Source organism: Rutilus rutilus (genome assembly GCF_951802725.1).
Source record: "Rutilus rutilus genome assembly, chromosome: 18".
Classification (NCBI taxonomy): Eukaryota; Metazoa; Chordata; class Actinopteri; order Cypriniformes; family Leuciscidae; genus Rutilus; species Rutilus rutilus.
The window spans coordinates 32151840-32171636 of NC_140231.1; the positions used below are offsets into that span (position 1 = coordinate 32151840).

Here is a 19797-nt window from a genome sequence, read left to right on the forward strand (position 1 = left end):
GCACTTTCTTGTCAACTATTGAGAGTTCATGAATTAATTCATCATTTGTTTCACGTAGGAAACAAGACTATGATGTCAGCGAATCTACATGTTCATTCCAGTGATGATTTACCGGATTCTGCGATGATTTAACGGTCCTGTCATTGCGTTCTCAGTACCCGTGGATGAAGGGAAGCTAAACTGAATTATTCAGGATTTTTTTCTACGACTCGATTTTCTTTGAAACTCTCGTCCTTCAACCAATGAGCAGCGAGAATGGGAGGAGCCGAGGACGCGCTCGAGAAGCTTTTACAGCAGATCCTCTCCTCAAACCCGCAGAAACACAACACTGAGCCACAGATTACAGGCTTCTGCTCATGCGCGACATTCATCATTCAGTAAGTAAGCAATTTCGTGTATATATAATCACACACACACTATACATATATATATATATATATATATATATATATATATATATATATATATATATATATATATATATAATCTGATGTCTACTAATAGATATAGTGCAAGTAAAATGATCATGATTTGGAGTTATTGATTTTAATTTACAGGGCTATTTGTCAATTTGTCATTTTAAAGTCATACATGTTAAGCTGTTGTTTACAGTGTGTAATCACCCAATTTAACATCCTGTGGTTTTGCTGCAAGCTATATTTCTGCAATATGATGCCCTTAAAAGTAGAGTTTTGTGCACAAAGTGTCATGGAAATGTCATAGTGGTAGTAATATGTTTGTTTTTTGTTTTTTACTTTTTTATAGTGAATAATATCATTTTCTCTAGTTATGCTGTATATGGGGGCTATAATAATTACATTCAATGGCCAGTTGCATAAAATGCTTAGACTAATCTTACAAGTTAGTCATCTTTAAGACAAATCTCCTAACTGCTAGTTGGTCAGAATGGTTCTTAAGACACAGTCTTGACTGTTTATGCAACTGGCACCAGTTTCTTATTTCTTTTTCTTTGTTTAAGGCTTTTATACAATTACATATCATTGTTTTGGTACCTGTCATGACATACAAATGGAAATCCTCCCCTGTAATCTCTGTAAAATGATGTATGCAGTAGAGGGGTTAAAAAGGTGTTAAATGGATTCAGCACTGTGAAGAATCTCTTGTTATTGTAGCTATGGGACTGAACATGTTTAAGCCTGAGCTTAGTTCTTTGTTTTCATAAAGCTAAATACCACTTAAAAAGTACTATTGTATTACATGCGGTACCATAATAATGTTTTGTTTTATTTATATTTAATAATTTTCCAATTTTGCTAATTGGTTTATTTTTAATTATTTAGAAATGTGCCATGGTAAACCATCCTCCTGTTTCACAAACTTAAGCCTAATCCCAGACTAAAACGCATGTTTGAGCTGTTTTAACTGAAAGCAACTTGCACTGATATATCTTTAAATATGTCCGTGCCATTGTTTCGTCATTGTTCTAACGGTTTACGTATCATCTCCTCCGACGCCTTCTCTTGTTTCTGCATTTTAGTTTTAGTAATTTCACTAATTTCCGCCATTATTTGTTTAGCCTATACTCAAAACAGCTGGCGAAGAAACTCAACACAGTGGAACATCGAAACACTTCCGCCAACTAGTGTTTCAGTGGTGTAATTGCAGAGCAACCCAAACAGAACGCACAAGTGTAAATGCCCACGGTGGTGTCGGCTATGGCGTACACTTGACGCTGAAGTATAAATTGGCCTTAACATCTAATCCTGGTTTAATCCCTGTCTGTGAAACCAGGCCCATGTTTTTTGACATGGTATTCTTTGCAGTACCTTGGAGTACCACATGCATACGTAGAGTTTTTTGTAAAAGACAGTGACATATTCTTTTCAGATTTCACTATGATCTTAAAATTACTCTGACATACAGAAACATACAGAGTATTCCTGAAGACTGATCTTATTTGGGCAGTTTACACCTCTGTTTAAGGGTATGAAGTATGAATTTCCTCATTCAGGTTAAAGTGGATAATCTTTAGAAACCACATCTTCTTAATTGGATAGAAAATGTTTGTGGCAGATTATGAGACTGGTTTCCCAAAGGTTGTTGGTTGAAACTAAAAAAAAAATAAAAAGGGGACTTGCTAGAGTAAGTAGAGTTTGTTTGCCAACCAATTAACCCCGGGTTGCCCAAGGGTTACTCGCTATTTTTAACTTCGAGTGAGTTTATCCATGTGGGTGTTCTTGTTGTTGTTGTTGTTTTTCTTTTACTCATTAACTCACAAGTTTTTCCCAGTGATGTAAACCATAGTAACCTGGGGAATCCAACTTAAAAGTTCCTGTTTGTGTTCACAATCAAACAGCAAATGTTCACCAGCATGAGAGTGAAGAGTTTGATAACATCACCATTCCTCTCAGTCTCACTATGACCGTGTTAATGTACAGATAAGAAGTCTGTTTATAATTCACACTTGCTTTCCTGAAGGTACTTTTTGAAAACTACTCACAAATGTAGAATAGAGTTGACTCAAGTCAGGTCAATGGGGGTTTAAAAAAAATGGTGTAGGAAGGAACGATAACAAAGAAAACGTTACAAGTTACACAATTAAACGTGATATGTGTATATGTGTGTGTTATATATCAGTCTATCTGGACTCATTACATTATGAACATTTAAACTTTTTTTGTTCTCAACACATGAAAGCGGTAACACTTTACAATAAGACTCATTAGTTAACATGAACTAAGAATGAACAATACTTCTTCTTCAGCATTTATTCATCTTAGTTAATATTAATTTCAGCATTTACTAATACATTAATGAAATCAAAGGTTGTTAACGTTAGTGCACTGTGAACTAACATAAACAATCAATGAACAGCTGTATTTTTATTAACTAACATTAACAAAGATTGAAAAATGTATTGCTCATTCATGTTAGTTAGTGCATTAACTAACATTAACTAATGAGCCTTAAAGTGTTACCATGAAAGCTTTGCTATGGTGTCTGTTATGGAAATTGAGAAGTGTGTGTGAGACTAACTGGATAAGCTTCATTTAGAAAGAGATCTTCCTTTCTGAGGAAGAACGGTCACTGTATTTCTGAGATAATCTACCTGGGGTTCTTTAGGTTTTGTCCCGCATGGGAATCAGTTAATATGTTAAATCTAGTCACACGGTGATGCCATTGGTCTGACTCATATCAGGTCACATGACAAATCAACAACAACAAAACTGCTTTGTAATAGTCATTAATGCGGACTCTTTTGGTCTTTAATCAGTCTTTGTAAATCATGAAGTGAATCCCTGCTGAATCATTGTGGGTTATGACATCAGTGACCAGTTCTGCTCATAGATACACGCACAAACTCTTCATTACAGCTCAGTTTGGGCTTCAGATCAGGAGGATTGTGTGTGATTTCAGTCTGATGTGTTGTCTTTACCTGCAGGGTCAATGAGGGGAACGTGGGTCTTCATATTTCAGGCTCTGCTATGGCCTGCCGTCTCAGTCTCAGGTATGACTAATATGCATTACACATATCTGTCTGCTTTAAATGATAAAAGATTCATCTAGAAACTGCTAATACGAGAAGACATGTCTCAGTGGTTTCTCCTAGAAATTAATGTAGCAAATTAAGGTTTCAACTGAGAGTGACAAACTGCTCATCTACACTTCTCATCAAATGACCTGAGCTGCTATTCACATTTATTTTAGCTTCATTATTATAATCTTACTGATGATGACGATAGTAGGCTAACTCATTTAAAATAAAGTTGATAAAACGCTACTGAGAACTCCAGTACGTCTCATGAGCTGTGAAAGTGCAACATCTGAGCAAGAAAATTTACCTTTGAGCATTTCACTTCCAGTTCTGAACTCTGATGAAGTTGTCTTATATCTATCTAATGTTTTAAATGGCTCCGAATATGCTTTTTACACTTTCTTCAGTGTGTAATGTCGCTGTTTGAGCATGAAAAAGCTCTGCAAAGTTACAAAGTCTCTCCAGTGGGAGTTCTTCTCTGTATCAGTGTCAGTGTTTCTGAACTCCCTGAAACGCCTCCAGTCTTGAGTTTCTTCCGTGAACGAACACGTCACAGTATTCCTCATTTGAGTAATTCATACGCAGAATAAAGGGGCGGGGCCTGGTCGAGTTAGTTAAGTAGTGTGTTGAAACTGGCGGTTAAGGTAAGGGGGAGGTACATTTCCCAAACACGCTCAAAGCGCTTGACCAATCACAACACACTGCTCCAGCCGACCTATCAGAGCACAGTGCGCTTTTCAGAAGGAGGGGCTTCATAGAGACAGGAAGTAAACAGAGCGTTACTGACAGACTGGGAATAGAGGAGCTGCAACAATGGAGAATATGGGACAAATAATGTTTTTTTTTTTGAACATTCAAGCATGAAAACATTCTAGTAGAGCCCAAAAATAAAATCAAGACTTTGAAAAAGGGCATAATGTGTCCTCTTTTTTAATCTTGTCTTCCTCTAGGCCTGTTTACAGTGAATGTACAGAAGAGTTCTTACGAGGCAGAGCTGCACGGGGACGTCGAGCTAGTGTGTGTGTTCTCCGCGGTTAAACGACCCTCAGACCTCAGCGTCATATGGACCCGCATCAACCCGAAGCCAGACGTGGACGTGTATCGGTTCGAGAAAGGCACAGAAAACACCATTTACACCAATGATGAGTTCAGAAAGCGGGCGCAGCTCAACCAAGAACAGCTGAAGAAAAACCGAGCCGTTTTACACTTGAAAAAGCTCCAGATAAAAGATTCGGGAACATACCGGTGTATCGTGAAAGAGGGACTTGAGGGAGACTACAAGCTAGTCACGCTCAATGTTACAGGTGCTTTTGCCTTACAAAACACACAAGCTTGACATTTTTATAGCCGGTTTAAGGTGTCAGTTGATTGTTTTGCAGTTTAATTAACTGCTGCAATGCATTATGGGACACTTTAATAGTACTCTTTCTACTGATGACACACTAGCTACAGTATATGTGGTTTTTTTTTATTCATATATTAAATAGCAATGTTTTCGGTTTCATATACTTAATTTATATATATACTGCACATTTTGGCAAATGTAGAATTTGTCTTGGTAGAGTTCGGGGTTGAGTTCAATGCATAAAGTAAATTTGCATACTGTATTTGCACAATATACATCATACTACAAAAATAGACCTAGTATAGTATTCCAAACCCATCCACATTTTCACATGTTTCTCTTTAACTTGCACCTTGCATATAACTTATGTACTGTATCACGTTTATGTTTTCCAGCTCCTTATACTCCCATAAAGAAAAGCGTGAGGAAAGTGGGTCAGGATGAAGTGGAGCTCTCCTGTGAGTCTCAGGGATTCCCGTCACCTCAGGTTTTCTGGAGCGACGGTCAGAACACAAACCTCACGGAGATGTCCAACAGCTCTGCGCACTTTACAGACGAGGACCTGGTCAAAGTGTTCAGCACGCTGACGGTGAGACGAGATCTCGTGAACAACTACACCTGCTCTTTCCTCAGGAGCGGGGAGATCCAGCAGACGGCCTCCTTCAGCATCCCAGGTGTGTTCACTACTGTAAGGCCTGATATATACACGCCGCGTCCGGAATCACATACTGTATGAGTAGGCGCTACATTTGTATTTGAATTTACTTTGTGACTGTTTAAAAAAGTATGTTCTATATAGAATGAAGACGGGTAGTATGGATGAAATGTGGATGTATTACATTCGCCATGTTGTTTCTGTCATGTGACCTACCAGTGTCAGTCTCTTCATAAATCCTCTCCCGTGGCCTCATGGGATAGTAAAGTGTCCATCGTATGCACACTTCAGAATCTCTTTTATGAGTACTGTGAAATCTGACATACTTTTTTTTGTCACTCACTGTTTTTCACCTACTATATATAGTAGGGAAGTATGTGATTTCCAATGATTTTTTTTTTTTCCCAGCTGATGAACCATATAAAGATTATCAGCCAATCAGAATCCATCCAGTTTTAAAGAGCTTGAGTAGATGGTGTTTACTCGAGAAGCAAAATGACTCAAGATACTAAGTCTTGTTTTTGGAAAGATGTATCAGAATTAAGTGTGTTTATGCTTGAAACAAGAACAAATCTCTGCAAATGGGATCTGAAAAATAATCAAGCTTTCCCCTTGAATTTAGTTTATTTTTCTGACCCCGTTGGCAGATGTTTGTTTTTGTTTCAAGCATAAACTCACTTAATTTGTATCTATTTCTATGCTATTTTTAAATCATTTTGCTTCTCCAGTAAATGTATGCTGATTTACGAATGTTTAAATATTTTCAATGGAAAACAAGACAAAAATACTAGGTAGAGAGTATGAGAAACAAACGCTTGATATCATGAGCACTTCTGAGAAAGAAGTGATCTTTATAAAATGAAATTGTGAAAATCAGTATCATCCTACAGATGTGAAAGTTGCCCATGTTTTCCATCGCTTATTATGGCTTGTGTGAGGCAGATTTTCCATGATGTGTTTCTGCAATGAGGGGGCATATGATATGAAATACGCTCACAAAGACACACACGCACATAAAAACAGACCTGTTTCCGATAAATATGGACCCTTTTTTTTCCAGCAGACTCGAGTCTCATTGAGAATACGGTTAGAACAACCAGTTTCACCCTAAAGCAAGTGTTCATCTTTCAAAGTCTGAAAGGAAATATCTTCTGTTATGTAACAAAGTTACACATTATGCCACGGTGGTTTTTTGCATTCAGTGCATGATCACATTCAGTAGAAAGTGTTGATCGAGTAGTACTGCGATTAGCTTTAATTTAATTTTTGTTTATCGGCTCTGATTGGATGAGCCGTATCGAGACTAAAACTAAAACCATAAAAAAATGTTTTCATTACTTGAAATAAACATTAAATGAAATAAAATGAAAAATAAAAAACTTAAACTTATTTTATGTCAGCTAGTTTCCAAGGTAACATTAATAACTATAATAACAAAAAATAAACTTTAAACTATATAGAAGTTTTTTTTTTTTTTAACACAGCAAAATGACTAAACCGTGAACTAAAATTAAAATGAAAATATAGAATATAATGAAAATAAAATATACAAAAATATATATAAAGAGAATATAAAATTAACATCTAATTCAAAATATTAACAAAAGAGTATTTCAAAACATTAAAACAGCACTGGTAAAAAAAAACAAAAAAAAACAACCTTCATTTCAAATAGTTTATAAGGCAACATTTCTCATTTTCATTTGGTTAAGTTGAAGTACTAAAATAACAAAAATTAAGCAAACTAAAACTACATAGGCAATAGTTAGAATTTAACTAAAATAAAAATAAAAATGTAAAATATGAAAATAAAATCTAATGCAAAATATTGACATATATCTGTGTGTGTGTGTGTGTGTGTGTGCATGTATTTATATATCAAAACAATTCTTGATAACACTTTGATGATTAATTTGTGGCAGTTTCTGTCCCGCTGGAAAATCCATCATGAGCTTATAATGAAAGACAGATAACTGAGTGCAGTTTAACAGCAGTGTTTCTCATTTCCACAGATGAAATCCTTCATGAATGCTCTGCTCAGTACTTGTGGATCGGAGCCGTGGTCGTCGTGCTGGTAGCCATAACCTTAATCTACGTCATTCTGCGGAGGAGGAACAATGGTACTTTGATAACAGTGCACATTCACTTACATACCTAAAAAAAATCTTTTTTGACATATACCATAGTAATACCATGATTTTTGGACATTTACCATGGTATAATTTGAAGCAACTTAGAGTACCATGTACAGTACCGAGTATCAAAACCACTGATCCTATCACTGTTCTTCACAGTCCAGTAAAGCGTGTCATTTGGCAAGTCTCGATCAGATCTGGTGAAGTTTTAGGTGTAGCCGCTGTGGATTTGCTTGATTGATTTATAGTTTGTTTGAGAGAGCAATCATGTGAGTCAACATCATATGATATTAAACACCTTACAGAAGGAATCCCCTGTTGGATCACTATCAGGAAATAGATACTCAGGTTTTATCAGCTGACTAAAACTCATTAGTCATTCACGTGCATGTGTTACTAGACACTTCTGAAAAAAGATTAACCTTGAAAATTCGTAAATTACATTTTGTACATGCACACATCTAAACATAATGAAACTAAAGCCTGCAGAAACAGGAATGACCCAGTAAATTACCCTTAACTAACCACAGCCGTTACTGACCAATCCTGCCATAGCATTGCCATATTAATATTATCAGTCATGACTTTGGGTTATGTTCATAAAACATACTAATACAGTCCTCTTACTATTTCTGCCGTAGGCCTATATAGTGTGCTTACTGTGCACTTCTTGGACATCACTCTGTTGTCATGTGACATCAAGACTCTATTTTTAAAACAGTTATTGGTGAATGTTGTTTACTGCTTCACTTACTATTTTTAATAGATAATATTCCATCCCAAATATAGCCCGGGATTGATGTTATAGGTCAAGTTTTGTGAGTCAGCATCATGTGACGTGTAAACAGAGAGTCCCCAGTTTATTAATCTTCAGTATTTGCAGGAAAAACGAGCAGTTTACGTCACAGGTGAATCCCACATCAGTCACTCACGTGCGGAGCAACTTTGGCAAATGGTTACTCAACTATCTTAACTAACTAACTACAAATGAAATAGTCTTTTTGAAGTGAAATCACGTACACTGAACATATGCTGTTGTTACTCTGAGGTTTATACGAGAAGAAGCACCTTTTTTTTTTTAGGTTTCCTGACAAAAACATATTTTCCCCAAGTAATCCTGACACTGCAAAACATTTGTCCGTTTCATGATTATGAGCTGATTGCTGAACAGAAGAATCATCGACAGCGTATGATCAGAAGATATGACTATGCAAAAATGCTGTTTCGTATCCTCTTTTAATGTGCAGCCATGGGTGAATTCCAATAAATAATGATAAAATATGTGACCCGTTTCTCTATCTATTCCCAGGTCAGAAAAACAGACGAAATGAATCATCTAAATGTGCTTTACTGTTCCCGCACTCGCCCTCTGACAACACCGACTGTGAGTTTCTCACATTTACATCATTCGTTTCCCGCACAGTAATTAATTGTGCTTATGATATGAATGTCACTATGAAGTGTCACTAAAAAGTATACTGTAAAAACAAAACAATATATTTCCTGTGGACGTTGAGAGCATGCAATACATATATAATAATACATCTATAAATTTGTATCTAAAGTACGTTTTAAAATATAAATATATCAACACGTGTATATATATATATATATTATTTATTTATATTTAAAAAAGTATATTATATAAGTCATGCTGATATGTTTTATATTTTATCAATAATATATTTAGATATAAAAGTACATTTCAAAATATATATAAATATTAGAAATATATAAAATGTATCAACATGACTATATACTGTATATATATATACACATACATACACACATATAGGCTTATATATATATATATATATATATATATATATATATAAAGTAAATTTTATAATATATGTAACATATCAACATGACTTAAACAATATAAATATATTACCTTTACATAAATTTATATATTGATATGATATATCATAATTGATATGATATATCACTTATATATTATATAAGAATATTATTCTTCCATCTGCTCCTTTCTGATCATGGAAATGTAAAGGAAAACTCAAATGAATTGCATGTGCCTTGTACAAATAATGCATTTTCATGAAAGGAATAAAAGATAAATGAAAAAAAAAAAAAAAATGAATATGCCTGTTTTTATATATTTTTAATCAAAATATAATTATATTTTTAGAAATACATTTTGCATTTACCTAAACTGTATTTTAAGATTGGAAATATATGTTCTTGCTCCTTGAAGTACATTTTGTAATATATTTTGACATTTTAAGGTTTAAACTTAATACATTTTCAATTTACATTGAACAACATATATATTTATATTTAGCATATATTTTAAATATATTTTTGCTGTAGGTTTTGAACCTGCAGAATAACTTTAAGGCATTCATTTTTATTGTACCTCAACACAATAAACTCTCTATTGATTTGATTGAACAGTATTTCTCTTATGCATGAATGTCTCTTTCATTCCCAGCTTTACGGATAGTGAACGAGAACAGACCACAAGCATGCCACATAACCTCAGCAGGTAAAGCATGTTCTTTGTGAATTTATTATGAATAGGAGTTAATGGTTAAACAGCTGATGCTTGTTCAGTTCTGTAGAAACCGGAAATATGATGATTACCCTTGAGCCTTTTACCCCTGACTGTCATTTGTCTCGTTTCCTACTGTAAAAAGCAAATAAAAGCGTCTACATCGCATTCTGAAGCACATCTAGAGGCTTCATGTGATCGTGAATCACTGAAGCGGATCATGCATTCAGCTGATCTGAGCATTAGTCAAGTGGAAAAGCTCTTGTGACTCTTGTTTGTCTTTGATTTGTGCAGAACCTCCGTCTCTGAGGCACGTACAAACACAGCAGTATTCACAGATCGACGTGGACACAGGCGCGGACGTGGAAAAGAGACTTGAGTCATTTGCACTTTACAGCAAGTGAGTGATTGATATGTGGGGAAATAAGAATCTGACTCACTTAAACGTGAAGAATTACTCGTGTTTCTGTTGAATCACAATATAAAAGAAAACTTCCTTAGAAAAATCGACAATTTCTATTCTTAAGGACAATACATGCACACACACACACACACACACCCACTCATGATTGGTTCACTATCTTTGTGGGGACTTTCCATGGATGTAATGGTTTTTATACTGTACAAACTGTATATTCTCTCCCTTAATCTAAGCCACACACACACACACTAACCCTACACCTAGACCTACACCTAAACCTACCCATCACACACACACACACACACACACACACACACACACACACACACACTAATCCTACACCTACACCTAAACCTACCCATCACACACACACACACACACACACACACACACACACACACACACACACACACACACACACTAATCCTATACCTACACCTAAACCTACCCATCACACACACACACACACACACACACACACACACACACACACACACACTAACCCTACACCTACATCTACACCTAAACCTACCCATCAAACACACACACACACACACACACACACACACACACACACAGACACACACACACACTAATCCTACACCTGAACCTACCCATCATACACACACACACACACACACACACACACACACACACACAAACACACTAACCCTACACCTACATCTACACCTAAACCTACCCATCAAACACACACACACACACACACACACACACACACACACACACACACTAATCCTACACCTAAACCTACCCATCACACACACACACACACACACACACACACACACACACACACTAACCCTACACCTACATCTACACTTAAACCTACCCATCAAACACACACACACACACACACACACACACACACACACACACACTAATCCTACACCTACACCTAAACCTACCCATCTCACACACACACACACACACACACACACACACACACTAACCCTATACCTACATCTACACCTAAACCTACCCATCAAACACACACACACACACACACACACACACACACACTAATCCTACACCTAAACCTACCCATCACACACACACACACACACACACACACACACTAACCCTACACCTACATCTACACCTAAACCTACCCATCAAACACACACACACACACACACACACACACACACACACACTAATCCTACACCTACACCTAAACCTACCCATCTCACACACACACACACACACACACACACACACACACTAACCCTATACCTACATCTACACCTAAACTTACCTATCAAACACACACACACACACACACACTAACCCACGCCTACTAGGGCTGGGGCTGTATGGATTTTTTCTTACCGCGGTTGAAAAGCAAGAAATTCCCGCGGTATAGCGGTAAACCGCTTTAAACCTCAACCCCCCTCCCCACCCTCCCCCAGTTTTTTTTTTCTTTTTTCTGAGACGTCGCGCTTGGAACATCAAACACAAAGTGTGGCGATGATAATCTCAGGTACTGTTTATGTGCTTTATTTAATGTTAAAAGCGTGTAATGTGACTTTGAATATCATTTAGTGCTCCAGCTTTGCAGCCGTGAATGGATAATTCACCTCAGATCTTGAAATTAAACAAATGGAAACAAGAACGTTCAAACTGTGAACAAACAAGTGTATTCTTTGACAAAGATTGTTTTAGTAACTCCATAGCCTATGTATTTGAATAATGTTTAAATGGTGTAATATTTGTGAATTTGATTATGTAGAGTGCTTATCCATTTTCTTGCGAGTGCCATCAAGATTACTCTCTGGTGCCGTGCACTCGCCGCGACTCCGCGAGGGTTGACAAACGCGGTCTTCACATGAGAGAATTGTGTTAAATAAGCACGTGCAATTAAAAGCTGAGGTCCTGCTTTTGGGGCTTCAAATTATAGGCTATAAGACATTTGCAATATAATTGGGAGTCTGCACAGGGTGTTTATTTTGAAATTGACTTTTTTTTTTTTTATTATTTACGGTGCGGCTTGGACGCGGCGTCCGTCGAAAATAGACTATAGACTAGAAAATAGACTAGACTACTTTAGCGAAGCGGCGCGGAGAGACGCTTCTGGAACGCGCCGCGTCGTGGCTGGTGTAAACACAAGCATTGACTAATGTTAGAGTGGGCGCGATCAGCTCCGGTAGCTGCGTCGCAGCCGTAACGCGCCACAGAGTGTAACCCCTTATGGTGAATAGCCTACGAATGGAATGTTATTAGGCTATGTGTCATGGAACTTTGCGCTCCCTATCTTGCGAAAGGTCGGATTTGCTCCATCTTTTGATAAGTTTTGTTTAGAACACCTTGAATCCATGTCATTAGACACAACGTGAACACATGTGAAGGCCAGTGTTTATTTTTTTTTATTTTTTTTTGGCGGTGATGACGGTGACGAGCTCAGACCCGCGGTAGGCGTCACGTGACCGCGGTATTGCGGTAATGCGGTAACCGTCCCAGCCCTAACGCCTACACCTACCCATCACACAAAACTTTATACATTTTTACATTTTCAAAAAAATGAATTCTGTATGATTTATAATCTTGTCTGCTCATGGGGACCTCATGTTGTGTTTCCCAATAATCTATCTCTTAATGGTTGGTGAGGATCGAGTAATTGTGTTGATTTTGATAGTTTTGTTTTGAAGAAAAAAAGTGACTGTGTCCAGAGATCTGCTGAAAAACACAGCACTGGCTGACTGACAGATTACCACAACAAACACACATTACTCATTGATTTCCATGTTAATCCATGTCTTCACTTCCTCTCAATTCCAGAGATGACCAATCGCTAAACATCAGCTCCATCCTTCCCGACACGAGGCAGGTTATCCTTCTCCTTGGAGAACCAGGCAGCGGGAAAACCACCGTGGCCCAAATCCTGTCGTCCTGCTGGGCCGGAAGGATCACGGCAAACGCCTTCAGCGTTCCCCCGCTCCATCTGGTCCTGCTGGTGGACTGTAGCGGAGCGGAAGGAGACCTTTTCCAGCTGCTAAAGTCCAGAGTTCATTACGAAAAACCATTAGTGTCTGACCTCAGAGAGACGCTTCTGGGGCCGACGGATTGTTTGCTCATCCTGGACGGATATCGGGAGGGAAATAAGGACTTGGATGAAACTCTCGAGGGGTTTCTGACTGAGCGACAGATGTGCAGGGTGTTAGTGACGTCCCGTCCAGGACAGTGTCCATCCCTGGAGAAAACCGTCAGGACAGTGTTGCAACTCAAACAGAGATCGGGAGAGTCATGAGGAAACTGGATACATTTCATGTTTGCATTGACAGTGATCCTGCTATTTCATGTTATAGCATTGTCCCGGGTCGATGGATCTGCTGCCTTTCGCTTCTCTGGAAATTTTTTCACCAGACTTTTGGTAAAGACTTTGGCTGGAGATCAAACTATTTCGCAATACTTGAATTCAGTTGTGTTATTAAAATACCAAGTACAAGAAAAGAGAAATGAGATCATGATAATAAAATGTTACACTGTATAAAAGTGATAACCTACTAATGTCATCTTAACTCGCAAAATTAATGTTTTCCGTTGATTCAGTGATGTTAAATCAACCACTTCATTTAGATTGTACCTTTTTTCCCCCAGTGTATTTCTGATGCTGATCTGCTGAAGTTACAGGAATAAAGCAGATCTGATTTATGCTTTTAACAAAATATAGTTACAAAATAACTACAACTACCATTTTATCTGACAGATCATTAGATCAAAAGATGATTGTGCAGAAACTAATTCTCTGTTAGTCATACTTCAAACTTTCTGTGAAAACAGTTGCACTTTTATACAGTGCTGTGTATTTCTATATATATAGAGAGAGAGAGAGAGAGCAAGAGAGAGAGAGAGAGAGTTATATTTTATACTTACTTTTTTTTTGTTTCATTCATTGATGTAAAATGTCATGATTTTGATAAAAGAAAGAAATGAGAGTGGAAACTGTACTTTGATTATTTTATACTCTTTCAGATGCTTTTTCGAGCATTTTGAGGGGTTTGATCCGTGCACAATCTTCACAGAAAGCTTCATCTCACACACAGACAGCGTTGATTGTTTCACTTTCATTATGCTTCGATGCTCACAGGATTAACTTCCATTTCTGAGAAAGTACGCTCTGCTGTAACTGGCAGCGACTAAAAAGGGAAGTGCATGTTTCCCGCAAAGGGAGGATATAAAAAACGCCTGAATGTCATCTGGATGTACTTTATCAGCTATTGCACTAGTGCAGGACGCCAAACATTTTAAACTGTTGACAGCACTAAAGGAGAACCGAATGCTGGAGTTCAGTTGAGCAACATTTAAAGCTTTGTGTAACAGCAATAACAGACAGGGAAAATTCAGCTACAAAAAAAAAGAAACATTAAACGTAATGAATGCAAAGCCGTTGTGATGCCAAACCCCCTCACGGAGAACAGAACAAAAGCTGTTCTGTTACTGTGCTATTAAAGAGTGCTTATCAGGATCAACTAAACGCTGGATTTTCAAAAGCATGTGAAGTTGGCGGCGCCATTGTTGCAGTAAACATGCATGACATTCTTGAATGAATTGCATTCTGGTCTGTTATTGTAGGGACATAAACTTTACATTTTCACTCGCCTAAGCATGATGCAGAAACCAAACAAACAGTGATTGGTTGCTTTACATGTCAGTCAGACGGCCAATGAAAGCTTGCATTACTTACATCTCTTATTGCATGAAGTCTTAAATAAGAAGTCTTTTTTTTTTTTTTGCAATTTGCAATATAATAATAATGCTTATGTTATCATAAATTAAAAAACACAAAGGAAAGTCATGGGATTATGGTAAAGGGTCAAAGGTCATCATCAACCAATATGTTTTGAAAGTATCACATAGTTTTTAAAGATCTGCTCACTGTAATATCTACCTGATCTGACTCTAAAAGGTGTAACCTAATGGCCTATTTAGTCATATTAAATAATAATTCGACTCCCCAGACAGCAACATAGTGTCGGCCCAGATCCAGCCCACATCTGGGCCGTGTGGGATCTACGTGTACCGGATGTGGGCCGGATCTGGGCCGACACCATGTTGCTGTCTGGGTCGGGTTATTTAGACGTGACCAAGCACATTTCAGGCTACCCGACAAACAATGCAATCAGACTGGATTATGCAAGACAGAAGTGTGTGGGCATCGAGGGATTCCCCATGGCCCCTGACCGCTGATATTTCCTTATTCCTAATACAATGAGACTTAAAAACAAGCACAAAAAAAGGAACGAATACCGCTTTTGTTTTTCTTTCTGATTTAAGTTATGCTATCCTAAAACCACATATATGCAAAGGTACGGGATGGATAAACCCCCTCAAACTCCCAGTGTTGTTAGTGAACTGAACGACATTTTCAGCAGTAAATCATCTAAATGCAACCGGAACTTGCGTCCCGATTCAGAGGCCGCATTCCCTGCAAACCTTATTTAAAGCATTGTGATCTAAAAATCATCATCATTAGATAAAATTACCAATATTGTGATATAAGGTTTTCTGCATGCAAAGTTTTGTGATTGACAACAGTATTTAAAGTAAACTGTGTGTGTACAGAAAGTGAAAGGAGTCATTATTGTTGATGAATTTGCAGATAAGAATGTGCTATTTCTGTTGCTTCAGTCCATTTCTTTCTTGTCTCCTCACATAAACACTATTATTAATTGGATTCTTGTGAACAGCTGCTTTTGTTGGCTTAAACAACAAGGCTGTGTTTGAGTTACAAGTGCTCATTGGTCCACACATGTGACCTCAGGCCTTTACGGTCAGACTGGACTGAACGGTGCTTTCCAGACCTCTCTATTCTGACTTCTGATAACCTCTGCTGGTCAAGATGAACCACAGACACAATCAGCAGGGGAAATAAAAAAAAAAAACATTGATTATAAAAAAACGTGTCTGTGGTTCATCATGTCCTGCAGAGGTTACCAGAAGTCTGAATCGAGTTGTTTCTTTCTTTAAAAATGGGCACTTTTGGCTGTGTGGGCTTTTAGAAAATCTTTACACACTGAAACTAGTTTGCTCTAGTTGAATTAGTCCACTGCCAATCTCCAACAGAGAGCATGCATGCATCACATAAAGAGTCACTTTTTTCTGAAAGTCATTGACATTGTTTTGGGGGGGAATATACACGCAGTATTTCATAATAACATTTTCACACAAAATTACAGCTTGCTTGGAAATGATGTATAACGAAAACACTGACTTATCTTAATGTTCTTCACACGTCACACATGCACAAGCTGAAGAAACACTCGACGTGTGCTTGTATTTCCATGCATTATTAAACACGGAGTTTATTTGCAGGACAGGCGACTGCAAACACTGAAGCCTTTCAGCACGCAGAATAAAGACACGAATCATGATTAGACTTCTTAATCGAGACGCTTTTGCAATGAGAACTGCGTGCGCAATGTGGAACAAACTAAACGGGCAGCAACTGTGTGCATCATCAGCACAAACACACACATACAGTGCTATGCATAAGTTTAGACACCCATGCTAAAGTTGACTAAAAAGAGGAATAAAAAAAATCATCTTTTGGAAATTGAACTTAATGCCTTAATTAAAAAAATTAGGTAAATTCCAACCTTTAAGGACACCAATTTTCTTTGTGAATTAATAATGTATCGTAAATAAATAAATGTTCTTCCTTAAAATACAGGGTGCATAAGTTTGGACACCCCTATGTTAAATTCCCATAGAGGCAGGCAGATTTTTATTTTTAAGTATTTCTTTTTAAAAAAAAATTTAGGATACTATGCATCCTGATAAAGTTCCCTTGGCCTTTGGAATTAAAATAGCCCCACATCATCACATAGCCTTCACCATACCTAGAGATTGGCATGGAGTACTTTCCATAAGATCATCTCTCAATGCAAATCAAACTAGCTATTAGGCTAACTGAAATAAAACCATGCCAATCTCTAGGCTTTATCAGGATGCATAGTATCCTGGATCCATGAAGTAACTGGCCTTAAAAAATAAAAATCTGCCTGCCTCTATGGGAATTTAACATAGGGGTGTCCAGACTTATGCACCCTGTATTTTAAGGAAGAACATTTATTTATTTACGATACATTATTCATTCACAAAGAAAATTGGTGTCCTTAAAGGTTGGATTTTTCCTAATTTTTTTAAATTAAGGCATTAAGTTCAATTTCCAAAAGATGATTTTTTATTCCTCTTTTTAGTCAACTTTAGCATGGGTGTCTAAACTTATGCATAGCACTGTATATATTTAAAAATGTATTTAAAAAAAATACAAAAAAAGGGCAAAAAATGCATCACTAATATAGATGTGAAAATCTATTCAGATAAATCTATTTAGATAATTATTAATAGTATAAATTATAATTAGTTTATTATTAATTCATTAACGTATATATTTATTCTTCACAAATTTTTATATATATATCATATATTTATATAAATACATTTATATTGTCCGAAATATATTTATAAGAAATACATTATGTTTATTTTCCTCACATGTTTTTGTTAATATTACGTATTTTTTATAAATACATTATATTGTCCAAACTATATATATATATATATTTTTTTTTTTAAGCCTTTTGGGTAAATACAAGATTGGAAAACCATATTCTTGTCCCTTGAAGTACATTTTCGAATACATTTTAGCACGTAAACGGTTAAATAAAAGTTGTTTTTGATATATATATAAAATTTCCTGAAACTCTCTCTATCAAAGCATGACTAGGCAGGTGTGTGTTTGCATATATATATATATATATATATATATATATATATATATATATATATATATATATATATATATGTAAACAAACACACACACACACACACACACACACATATATATATAAACACAAACACACACCTGCCTAGTCATGCTTTGATAGAGAGAGTTTCAGGAAATTTTCCCAGCAGAGCTAATGTTCACTAAATAGTCATAAACATGTTCTTTATGAGGAAGATTAATGTCCTGTTTATGAGAATGATGTACAGCCCTTCTCAAACTATCACAAAGTCAAACATGAGCTTTACAATACATCAGCTGCAGAAGCTTTGAGTGAACAACAAGGAACAAGGAAACTGTCCAGCACTTATGTAAAGGTGATCTTTCATTATAGCGCTGCTGCCTGTAAACATGATTCTGTCTTCCTGCTGTTTTCTCTTCACTTCCTGGTGACCTTTCAGAAAAATATTGGAGGAAACACTTCTTTCTATTTAATGCTCTTATGTTCTGTTACATCATTTTATACATTGGGTTCCTTTTGTTGAAGACGGCTTGAGTGCTGCTGTCATTAAAGCATGCACAACTGGACAAATGCATAGTAATATAATTTGTAACAAACATATAGTGCGACTGCAGAATAAAAGGATTTTTATAGTGGCCTTGGACTTTTGGGCCCCATTGTATGCCTGTCTAATAAAAGGAAACATGACTGACCTCCTCTCCCTCTCTCCTGTGAGAACACATGCAGTGGGACAGGTTTTTATCTTCCTCCCTCACTGTATTATCATAACAGAGAGTCAGAGAAGGAAGTGAACAAACAAGACAGCACATGTGCTTGAGTCCTGCATGCATGCAAAAACACAATAGGCTATTGTTAGAGATTTCCCTAGATTCAGAAGAAGATATTTTTACTCACAGTTGCACAAAACGACACAAAAGACATACATTTAGTTTATCCCCCCCCCCCCCCCCCCACCCCCAATTCATACGTAGTGACTTGAATATAAACTACACTGTGATTAACAAGGTTTCCGTTTCCACATTAAAATACTGTTTGTAGTTTAAAAAAGCTGCTTCGACGCTTTACCAGAGTTTTTTTTTTTTTTTTACAAATGAATTGACAATAAAGCATGTTTCTGTGATTACTTAAGTTGGAATATGGAATAAAGTTTAAAAAAATAATAATAATAACGTGCGCTGTAGCGCTGCTGCCATCTCGTGGTTGAAAGTGACACTTACGTCACTAAAGATCCGAATCTCTTTGAACAGATCTCACACATAGTCTAAATTGTTTTGTGTAAGTTAATATTTTTCGAGCATTTTAGAATGTATATATTTCTAAAGATAATTTTAGATTAACACATCCATTATGTCTTAATAATCTTTCCTGTAGTTTCCATGTTAACCACACAACAGCGCATCACACACAGGTTCAGTGCGTCCAAAATCGAAAGATACTTCATGCTCGTGCACATACATGTAGAAGAAT

General features: G+C 36.8%; 1 protein-coding gene across 1 annotated transcript; it reads left to right on the forward strand.

Moving 5' to 3' along the window:
- The first annotated feature begins 223 nt into the window (after positions 1-223).
- Positions 224-14524, forward strand: LOC311277498 (uncharacterized protein). Its single transcript, XM_084387829.1, has 9 exons — positions 224-377; positions 3404-3469; positions 4447-4800; positions 5237-5515; positions 7509-7616; positions 8941-9015; positions 10084-10137; positions 10438-10543; positions 13361-14524. Exons 2-9 carry the CDS (start codon positions 3409-3411, stop codon positions 13827-13829), a joined length of 1506 nt encoding a protein of 501 aa, XP_084243955.1. The 5' UTR covers positions 224-377; positions 3404-3408; the 3' UTR covers positions 13830-14524.
- The last annotated feature ends 5273 nt before the right edge of the window (positions 14525-19797 follow it).

Coding starts and splice junctions, on each gene's coding strand:
- LOC311277498 (XM_084387829.1), top strand. CDS start 3,409: ATGAGGGGAACGTGGGTCTTCATATTTCAGGCTCTGCTATGGCCTGCC. Junction 3,470..4,446: donor GCCTGCCGTCTCAGTCTCAG/GTATGACTAATA, acceptor GTCTTCCTCTAG/GCCTGTTTACAGTGAATGTA. Junction 10,138..10,437: donor ATGCCACATAACCTCAGCAG/GTAAAGCATGTT, acceptor TGATTTGTGCAG/AACCTCCGTCTCTGAGGCAC.